Raw genomic sequence first — 11,225 nt, forward strand, 5'->3', positions numbered from 1 at the left:
ATATTTAGATTCTGACATTCAAGATGGAGTTATGCAGCAGGACCATTGCTATGAGACAGTATTTCTATTTTCCTTTATCCACTCCCACCTGCCTTCTTCCTGCACCTCACAGTAGCATGAGAAAAACCAGACATGGAAGTTTGAGGTCATAAGAATTCTCTTAAAATTTAGAAAACAGGCCATCAGGCTTAGGGCTCTGTGGTAGAATGAGGATATGTTAGGGAAAATAAAAGAAAATCCCACCCCTCTATGCGTGCAGAGAAGGGGTGCATGGGTGAGGAGAGGGTCTTCTTTCAGTTTCCCTCCTTTCCAACCATCACCTTGAGACAAGTGTTGTCTCTGAGTTCTGTCTGGGTTCAGAGGAATTTGAAGCAGAGGTGAGGGACAGAGGGTGGGGCTAGGCAACATTACTGAGAAAAACAAGTCAATGCACTTTCATTTTCTGCTGACATAAAAGAAACAGAAAGGCGGGCTTCAGAAACCGGCTGCCTGGCTAACTTACAGCACTCAGACTCCGGCAGGATCATGGCTATGATGGAAGGTCAGGGGGGACCCAGCCCCGGGCAGACCTGCGTGCTGATCCTGATCTTCACAGTGCTCCTGCAGTCCCTCTGTGTGGCCGTAACTTACTTGTACTTCACCAATGAGCTGAAGCAGGTCAGTGCAATGCAGTGCGTTCAGTCTCTGAGGCGCTTAGCAGTTGTCCGTTACCTGCTTCTCCTTTGCATGTCAGCTTGCTCCTCTCTGAAGATCCGGCTGCTTTCTTTCTCTGTCGGTAGACTCGAGCTGCTAACTTGCATAACCACTGAGGACTTCGCCAACGTGTAAGTTCCAGAAATTGTGTAAACGAAGTGCAGTCACAGAATTGGCTCCACGAGTTACTAGCAGATGCGGGCAACAGAACTCCCGAGAGCTTTTTTGTTTTCAGAAGTATTTGTATTTTATAATATTAGCTGTTGCAACTGTTCATGAAAGCTTTCTGCTAAACGCTTTATAGTTCTTTTTTTTCTTTTCCAAGCTTTTATTTGTGCACATTCGATTGAAAAAGATAACTTTTACAAGCTCTTTGGTGCCCATATTCAGCATACAAAAAATGTAAAAGACTATTCACAAATAAAACTGAGGCTAAATTAGATCAAAATGGAAAAAAATGACAAGTACACAGCAGTAAAACAATCTAAGGTAGTGCACACTGTGGCAACTCTGCTTATGGGGACATGAAAGTTACTGCAAAAATAAACAGAATGTCCTTTTGTAAAAGCAGCAATGTCATGTCTTGTAAACTTCCTTCTTTATATTACAGCAAGGTTTGGAATAAAATCCGAAGGGACGGGTACTTACCCTGTAGCCGTGAATAAATAAAAGTATATTTCCTCATGACCAGTTTCCTTTTGAGTCCAATGTGCAGCAATCCAAGGTGCACAGTTAGAAATTCTGACCAATTAAGTGGGGAATTATAAAATTTCTTTCCTGCTTTCCAACACAAATAGTAAATCTGTTCCACAGCAGTAGCAAAGTCTGTAAATTGGGCCTTGTTACTTTGACACTTTCTGTCAGAACAAATCTGTAACGTAGCTCTTAGAAACTTTATCTGAGAGCACACAGCAGAGTGAAGTTCAGGTTCGTAACTCACATGAGGTCTATTGTTCTTCATGAATTCTGGCAAACAGATTTTTTTTACTTTTTATTTTTTTATTTTACTTTAAGTTCTGGGATACATGTGCTGAATGTGCAGGTTTGTTACCTAGGCATACATGTGCCATGGTGGTTTGCCACACCCATCAACCCGTCATCCAGGTTTTAAGGCTCACAGGCATTAGGTATTTGTACTAATGCTCTCCTTCCCCTTCCCCTCCATGCCCTGACAGGCCCCAGTGTGTGATGTTCCCCTCCCTGTGTCCATGTGTTCTCATTGTTCAACTCCTACTTATGACTGAGAACATGGGTGTTTGGTTTTCTGTTCCTGTGTTAGTTTGCTGAGAATGATGGCTTCCAGCTTCATCCATGTCCCTGAAAAGGACATGAACTCATCTTTTTTTGTGACTGCAAAGTATTCCATGGTGTATATGTGCCACATTTTCTTTATCCAGTCTATTATTGATGGCCATTTGGGTTGGTTCCATGTCATTGCTATTGTAAATAGTGCTGCAATAAACATTCGTGTGCACGTGTCTTTATAGTAGAATGATTTCTAATCCTTTGGATATATACCCAGCAATGCGATTGCTGGGTCAAATGATATTTCTGATTCTAATCCTTGAGGAAGCACCACACTGTCTTCCACAATGGTTGAACTAATTTACACTCCCAACAACAGTGTAAAAGCATTCTTATTTCTCCACATCTCCAGCATCTGTTGTCTCCAGATTTTTTAATGATCGCCATTCTAACTGGCATGAGATGGGACCTCATTGTGGTTTTGATTTGTGTTTATCTAATGACCAGTGATGATGAGCCTTTTTTCATGTTTGTTGGCCTATAAATATCTTCTTTTGACAAGTGTCTGTTCATATCATTTGCCCACTTTTTGATGTGGTTGTTTGTTTAACATCTTGGATGTTAGACCTTTGTCAGATGGGTAGATTGCAAAAATTTTCTCTCATTCTGTAGGTTGCCTGTTCACTCTGATGATAGCTTCTTTTGCTGTGCAGAAGCTCTTTAGTTTAATCAGATCCCATTTGTCAATTTTGGCTTTTGTAGCCATTGCTTTTGGTGTTTTAGTCATGAAGTCTTTGCCCATACCGGTGTCCTGAACGGTATTGCCTAGGTTTTCTTCTAGGGTTTTTATGGTTTTAGGTTTGACATTCAAGTCTTTAATGCATCCTGAATTAATTTTTGTAGAAGCTGTAAGGAAGGGGTCCAGTTTCTGTTTTCTGCATATGGCTAGCCAGTTTTCCCAGCACCATTTATTAAGTAGGGATTCCTTTCCCAATTGCTTGTTTTTCCAGGTTTGTCAAAGAGCGGATGGTTGGTGTTATTTCTGAGGTCTCTGTTCTGTTCCATTGGTCCCTATCTCTGTTTTTGTATCAGTACCATGCTGTTATGGTTACTGTAGCCTTGGAGTATAGTTTGAAGTCAGGTAGTGTGATGCCTCCGGCCTTGTTTTTTTTTCTTAAGATTGTCTTGGCTGTCTAAGCCCTTTTTTGGTTCCATATGAAATTTAAAGTAGTTTTTTTCTAATTCTGTGAAGAAAGTCAATGGTAGCTTGATGGAAATAGCATTGGATCTATAAATTACTTTGGGCAGTATGGCCATTTTCACAATATTGACCTATCCATGAGCATGGATTTTTTTTCCCATTTGTGTGTGTCCTCTCTTATTTCCTTGAGCAGTGGTTTGTAGTTCTCCCTGAAGAGGTCCTTCACATTCCTTGTAAGTTGTATTCCTAGGTATTTTATTCTCTTTGTAGCAATTGTGAATTGAAGTTCACTCACCATTTGGCTTTCTGCTTGTGTATTATTGGTGTATAGGAATGCTTATGATTTTTGCACATTGATTTTGTAGCCTGAGACTTTGCTGAAGTTGCTTATTGGCTTAAGGAGTTTTTGGGCTAAGAGAATGGAGTTTTTATACAATTATGGTCATCTGCAAACAGAGACAATTTGACTTCCTCTCTTCCTATTTTAATACCCTTTATTTCTTTCTCTTGCATGACTGCCCTGGCAAACAGATTTCAAATGGCATGTTACACACTGCCAAAACATAACAACCTCAAAGTCTGTAAATATTACCTAAAAACCTGGTTTCTGCAGACTGCAGACTACACGTCTGGCACCAAATTTAGCTTCTTCACTTGTTGCTCCAGGGCAAATAATTTTTCCTCAGGAAACTCCATGAAACTCCCGCCCCAGCCCGTTGCTAGGAGCCCCCGGCGTTCCGGCTCTGTCTTCCCTGCTTTGTTGTCCTGGATGCGAGTTACAGTTCTTGACTCATGAATTCTTGGGGACGAGGGTGGCTGTATCAGAGCCGGATTTGCTTCCGCTCACCAGTATACCTCTGGGTCTACCATATGGCTCCCAAGTAGCCACTAATACTAATACTTGTGATTCACTAAAAACTTGCTGAATGAATGAACAGCCTTCACAAGCATGGTAGGTCCACGAACATGCAGGCAACAAGGGTAGAGTCAGGCTCAACCCAAAGCCAGGCTCTAAATCACTGAACCCTCCTGTTGTGTGTTCTAGATGTAGCTAGTCCTGGTGAACCTTCAGACCTTTGACATGTTTTGCTGTGTTGACAATAACTGAGAATACAAAGGTATGACATTCTGCCTACTCCTGGGGCACTGGCATGTCATCGGTAGGATCTGTAATAAAGAAGTTATCAGAGAAACACAGCTGTTCATGATAAAACAATGGAGCATAAAATGACCACTCTCTGCCTGCAAATGGTTCATGTACAAATCGAGGTATCTTTGACAGAAAAGAAAACACTTAGTGCCATTTTAATTTATGATTTTCTCAATGAAAACTCCCTGGAATTATGACTGCAAAATTTCTGAAAATAAGCCAACTCAGTTGTTGACTTCTAATATATATTTTAACTAATTGTATATTAAATAGTAGAGAATTAGGAGCTACAAGGAACTTCAGATCCCCCCTAGCCCTCACACTCACTCCCACCCTCCACCACCTTTTTACAGATGAGGAGACAAGAAATAATATACTCAGCTTCAGACAAGGCATTGGAGGCAGCGCGGGGGCAGTTAGAGCCCAGGTCTGTAGGCTTCTCCCTCCGCAGCAGGGTGGCCACAGGATTAACCTGTTTGCACCTTGTGATGTACAAAGAATGCACAGGGCATCCTGCAGCATCAACCCTGGCAGCTGACTAGCAAATGAAAGGCTAAGCATCTCAGAAAAGTATAAATTGTGCAAAAGACACAGAGTGTTAACTATTTGCTAGGGAAATGTAGTTTGCATATCCTGTGGAGTGTAAATTCAGTTATCTCAATCAGAAATTTTTCTTTTGGAAATGGATGAGGCAGATTCTTGTTTGATTTGCAAGTGATTATGAAAATTATGGCTACCATTAGATGACCAGCAAAGTCAGGTTTATTGTAGGGCACATTTAGAAAAGACTTTCTTTTGTAAGAAAAAAATATTCATAAAACTATCATCATACCTTTAGCTTTAAGTCTACATGAGAGACTGGAATGCTGCTATGTTCACCACTGTGGAGCCAGAATGTCCTCACCTTTCTTAACTTTGCAGCATACACAGAATAAAGCTGTTACTTCATACACAAGTAGCTCCATCAATGTGCTCACATTACAAGTTGGACTAATTTCAAGATTGAATCAACCAGTTCTTTGCTGAACTGACTTATGCAATTGTCTGTGTATATAATCAAATTTCTTTTTCAATTCTACTATAAAAGTGGAAATTTCATATAAGGCTTAGGATCTTCCCAGTTGCACACATTTTTCTTAATTGCATATTGATATATGAATACATGTATGTTAGGCATGCAGAAGAATTCATTGAGAGTTCTCGAAGGCTAGGATAATTATAGGTTTTGAGCAATTACTGCGTACCAGGAACTTTGAAAGATATTGCCTTGTCTCAAGTCTCAGAACAATTATATAGCCTAAGGGTAATTACCTCTTGTTATAGATGAAAAAAAAGAAGGCTCAGGTGAAGTTAAGAGATTTGTCTAAGATTACAAAACTAGTAAAAGGTAAAGCCTGATTTTGAACCCAAGTGTGAAGGAGGTACTCAATACATGGAAGCACCTACTTTTTTTTTTAACAATGCATTTTTTTTTAATACAATACAATGCTTTTTTTATAGTAGCATTGTAATTACTGCTGAAGAGTCTCCTGAAAGTGTCACTTTCTTCATCAGATATTTTCCCAAGGGAAAATAAATCTGAATCTTCTGTGTAGACTTTGGAAAAGTATATTCAACATAAGTATTAATTTTTGAAAATTGAACACAGCCTTCATTTGAGCTGGCGAAAATTTGCAGAAGATACAGTCTGCCAGGATTATAGGGTGCAAGGGTGAAGGAAGGCTTTATAACATTGGATTGGACCTTTATAAATAAGCCTGTAGACCTGCAAACATGATCAACCAGTATGGGCTGAGCCCCTGAAGTCTGTGTCCCTCTGAGAAAGTTTTATGACTAAAGAATGGCCTATCACTGTGGCATCATAGAAGTGGAGGAAAAAGGAGAAGGGCTTCCTCTCCACACATCTTCATAAATGAATCTTTGTGCTATTTGTAGTTTGCAGAAAATGATTGTCAGAGACTAATGTCTGGGCAGCAGAGATGGTCAGTGCTGCCATCTTGTCTATCCTGCTGATTCTACCCTGCTGAGCTCAAGCCCCAACAAGGACTGGTTGACCCTGGCCTAGCCAACCACCATGTTTGTAACAGCCCCAAGAGCAGTCACCATGGAAATCCACTTTTCAGAACCAAGAGCTCCTGGAGCTGAAGAACAGGCACCCACTGCAAGAGCTTTCTTTACAAGGGCACGCAAATGAAAATAACCCACCTACACAATCTCCTGCCCCCAGTGCCCAGGCGTGGTTAGTTAGATAGTAGACCTCAGCCTATGATATGCTGCAGGAAATTCATACTTTGAAGTGGAAAGGCTGGGAGGAGGCAGGTGGAGGCATATCATGCTCATGATCATTCTTAGAATAACCACAGCACCCCACGTCAGCCCGCCATCTGTCTAGTCACCAGTATGGCCAAGTTCTATAGAAGAAACTACTAACGAACAAGATGCAAGAAATATGTGAGGGTGAAGAAGGTGACTGGGGCTTCCTCTCTGGATTTCTAGTGTTCAGAAATCAATACTTATGCATAAAAAGGTCTAGAAAGAGAAACACCAAAATGGCAATGTGATCTCTAGATGGTATGATTATGGGTGCTTTTTATTCCTTTTTATTTTTCTATATTTTACAAATTTTCAAATATCCATGCCATACATGTATAATCTTCATACAGATTTAAAGAACACAGAATTTTTATATAGTCTTATGAGAAAACAACCATACTCAAAATTGTGCACATGCGTGCAGTCTGATCTTGCCCCTGTAAACAAGAGACATCCTCCAAAGGTTAACTAGGAGGTGGGAGTATAGCAGCTGTTAGTGGTTGTGATTTTGTTTGTGTGATTTACTAATTAATTTTGGAGTGGTTTTTTTTTCTAACTTTTGGAAATGTGTTCTTTACTTTTCCATGCTTCCCAGTTTGCCTGTGTATCCTGACTGTATCCAGGCTTTATGAACTCCTGGGTAATCATGTAACTACATTAGCTTGTCAATCACCCATCCACTCATACCTGGGATCTTACTCAATTCTCCAGGTTCCCCCCACCTCCTCCAGAAAGTATTTCTGGGAAATACTCAGATGGTATTACAGGCTCTATACAGCAATTTGTACTCACCTGGGCTGGTCCCTGTGGCTCAAGCTCCCCCACCACCACCCAAGTCAAACTCCACCTCAGTTGAAAAGTTGTTGCCTGACACCATTACAACCTAATCATAGGCAGCTGTCAACTCTGTACCTTGCCTCCTACGGCTGGAGCCTCCCATCTTCAGCCATTTCCTGCTAAGATACCTTACAGCTGCTGTGAGGGGAAAAGGCATATTGCTTCCTCCTTTCTGGTATATGCACACTTTTTGCCCCAACATGTTACAGAGATTTGTGAGCTTGTCTGCTCAGTGTAATCAAACCGAAGCTTAGCCAGAGCACACTCATACTTTGGGTGGGTGAACTGGCACAGTGTCCAGGAAACGTCTGCTCTTCCTGGAACCACCCTCAGCCCTTGTGGCTGATCTCAGTTCCTCGTCTCTTCTTTCATGATCCTTTTCCACATCTGGCTCGACATGCTCTCTTATTTCTAAATCATATGTGACTGGGTGCTTTCCTTGCAAAGGTTTTGCATCTCCCAAGTAAATTGGAGGTGCAACTACGAATCTACAGTTGGGCATGCAGGGGCAAGGTCCTTAATGTGCCTAATTCCATGGCCAGTGATCTCTCAACTCAGGTGGCCCCAGCTTCACCTCCCAGTACATATACTATGGGAATATTTTTCTCTTGTAATTTCAAAGAGGAAGAAGGAAAATAAACAATTGTTTGAAAGTAAATGAATGATCTATGTCAGGGTGTGTGGAGGAAATTTATTAACTCAAGTGTGTACCATTTGAGGGACCTTGGTCAAATGTCCAAGGGTTATAGGGCTGAGACAGAACTCTGTGATCCTGGCTAGGACCTCTCATAAACAGTTCAGATATTTTGATTTAAAATGAGATTGTCTCTTTATAGGAAGGAGTTTGTCATCATTCAATTTGACCCTTCCTTCAGGCTTTGCAGTCCTTTAGTTCAAATAACAGATTAAAATTGTCATTTATTTCCCCAGGTAGAGTCAATTCAGGAGATTTTTTTTTCAGGGAAATAACATCTCTTCAATCCCACTTGTTAAAAACAAAACAAAACAGAAGAGAAGAAATGGGCAAAGCAAACAAACGAAATCCTTCTGGCTTTGTTTGGACCTTCTGTTTCTTATTCTTCTTGATTAAACAATTATCAGCCGGAAGAGTTCTGGATGGTTGGGGGGTGTGTGTGTGTGTGTCTGTGTGTGTGTGTGTGTGTGTGTGTGTGTGTGTGTGTGTCTGTGTGTTTATAACATCAAGCAAGGATTTGCTGATGAGGGTTAGGAGTTTGTTGACAATGATCTGCTATTGCCATTGTTTACTTTCAATCAGAAACGGTGAGAAAACCTTCAAAGAGTGTTTAAAGTCTCTGCCAATAAATCCCTAGTTCGTGTGAACATTTAATGAGACAGCATTCAGATTTCTAGCAGCAACACGGTCCAGAGTCTGCCTGCCAGAGGAGTAGAAATCAGATCAATTACTAGAATCTACTTAGCCACAGCTCAGATCCACAAACAGAATATGACCCCCTCCCAAATGATTTGGCTGGTTTTTATTTAGAATCTTGGAATTTAAACTGACTCCATTGCCGACCTTGTATCTAGGTAGGTTTCCAGCTTCAGAATGGGATACATGCCATGGCAGAGCAGGAAGAGACCTCAGAATCATTGTAGTGAACCAGCTCAAAACAAAGGAACAGACACAGGAGAACAGAGGCAACTTACCAAGAAAGGCACAGCGGTCAGATCTTGACGAACCCCTGGATCCTTTCCACCATATCCAGCTGCTTACTTTTATTCCTTTGTTTAAAGGGCACAGGACAGCATGTTTACTCTTATTTCAGGCAGGAACTTACTCAACGTGCCAAAACTTCTCCAAGCCTGCCGTCAGTTTCTGTTGTTTTAACTTCCAAATGAACAAAAATAAAAAGCACTTATGCGTAATACATTCCATCTCAACGCAGATGCAGGACAAGTACTCCAAAAGCGGCATTGCTTGTTTCTTAAAAGAAGATGGCAGTTCCTGGGACCCCAGTGACGAAGAGAGTGTGAACAGCCCCTGCTGGGAAGTCAAGTGGCAACTCCGGCAGCTCGTTAGAAAGGTAGGTAACCTCACCAGACAACCTCTCCAGCAGGCAGAAAAGGCCGGAAGAATTCCTTAAAGCAAAGGAATCTTTAAGATAATCAAGCCTAGACTCTTCATTCTACAAATAAGAAAACTTAGGCCCGGAGTGTTTAAGTAATTTCCCCTAAATTCATAGAACTAGGAAAATGGGGCATAGCAGCAGAGGGCAGGGCGTGGCTGGCCCCTGGTCTAGAGTTCATACCTGTATCCCAGACAGCCTCCACATTTAGTCTAACCTTTTAATCTCACATTATGGAAACTGAGGCACAGACAGGGTAATGAACAGAAGGTCCCAAAGTCATAAAGGATGTATGGGATTTTTTTTTCGTTCAAAAGATAAAGGAGGCCAAATCGTGATTTATTTTCTTCCCATATTGCAGATGTCTGGAGATAAATATTTATTTTTGTATATCTATGCAGATGAAGAAAGAAGAAAGTAAGAGGGAAGAAAGGAAAAAAAAGGGAAGGGAAGAAAAAGATGCTTTGAGAAATTGAAGCGTTTTTTTCTCTTAATTTATAGCCAGTAAATAACAAATTACAGAAAGTATCTATGTATGGATGTTACTTAAACGGGACCTCTAGCAGAGACACGTTAGTTAGCAGTTTATTTTTTTGAATGTGGCAGAGTCAGATAAAATCAGGTTTCTTCTCTTAGGCTCTTCCTTCTTTGTAAGATGGCATTTAATAATATTCGCAGCTGGGCATGGGTCCCAGCACTTTGGGAGGCCGAGGCAGGCAGATCTCCCTGAGGTCAGGAGTCAAAGACCAGCCTGGCCAACGTGGCAAAACCCCGTCTCTGCTAAAAATACAAAAATTAGCCAAGCATGGTGGTGTGTGCCTGTAATCCCAGCTACTTGGGAGGCTGAGGCAGGAGAATCGCTTGAATCTGGGAGGTGGAGGGTGCATTGAGATTGTGCCACTGCACTCCAGCCTGGGCGACAGAGCAAGGCTCCATCTCAAAAGAAAAAAAACTGCTTCTGCCTATGTAAAAATATCAGATGAGAACATAGCTGTAAAAATACTCTAGTGTAAACTGTGAACTACACCATTGTTTTAAGCCATAACCGGGGGGAATTCCCAGGGTAGGAGAAGAATGTGTTTTTACACGTTTGTGAGTCCATTGTTTGGTGCTCAGCATCTGTTTCTCCATAGAAATAGTGGTATATTGGTGGTTAGGGAATGAGTTTATAATCCTGAGCTGTTTTCACAGTAAAGCCCCGACATTACGTAAGATGCTATTTCTACGGGAAACGAAACTAGACTTCCCCGTAGGAGTCCTAGAAACATACCTGTCCTAGAAGCATGGCCCCGGGCTGGGGTGCCCCTGCACACAAGCAGCTGTGATTCCATCACTCCAAATGACAGCGAGTGTTCAGGGTGCAAGGGCCAGGACACTAGGAAAAGCCTGGACTGGAGAAGGGTCCTGAGGGAGCCGAGAAATGAAACTCCCAAGTCCCTGGGATAGGGGTTTGGGGAGAGTGGAGGTGAACTGTCCAGCAGGGGAGAGCAATTCAGAACGAGGGTGGAAGGCTGGAGGTCAGGAGACGGCTGGGTGTCGTGGACAGAGAGTGGGGAGAGAAGAGAAATAGTGGGGACGTATCTCTTTCCTGCTATTCCTGTCATTCACCTTCCCATCTCACATCCTGCTACCAACTAGAATAGAGAGAAGGTGGGAGAGAACACAGAGGGAATGGATGAGAAGGCGGGAGAGAACACAG

General features: G+C 41.8%; 1 protein-coding gene across 2 annotated transcripts in view; it reads left to right on the top strand.

The window, feature by feature from the left end:
• The first annotated feature begins 343 nt into the window (after nt 1–343).
• The window catches only part of TNFSF10 (TNF superfamily member 10), a 17,458-nt gene continuing 6,576 nt past the window's right edge, over nt 344–11,225 (top strand). Inside the window, exons 1-2 of one of the 2 annotated variants that reach the window (XM_032258294.1) lie at nt 344–657; nt 6,225–9,328. In XM_032258294.1, the coding sequence (XP_032114185.1) occupies nt 526–657; nt 6,225–6,302 (210 nt within the window). In that variant the 5' untranslated portion in view covers nt 344–525 and the 3' untranslated portion in view covers nt 6,303–9,328. The other variant, XM_032258293.1, reaches the window with a different exon arrangement.

The sequence above is a fragment of the Sapajus apella genome, unplaced genomic scaffold, assembly GCF_009761245.1.
Source record: "Sapajus apella isolate SASKATOON/1434 unplaced genomic scaffold, GSC_monkey_1.0 scaffold101, whole genome shotgun sequence".
NCBI classification, from domain to species: domain Eukaryota; kingdom Metazoa; phylum Chordata; class Mammalia; order Primates; family Cebidae; genus Sapajus; species Sapajus apella.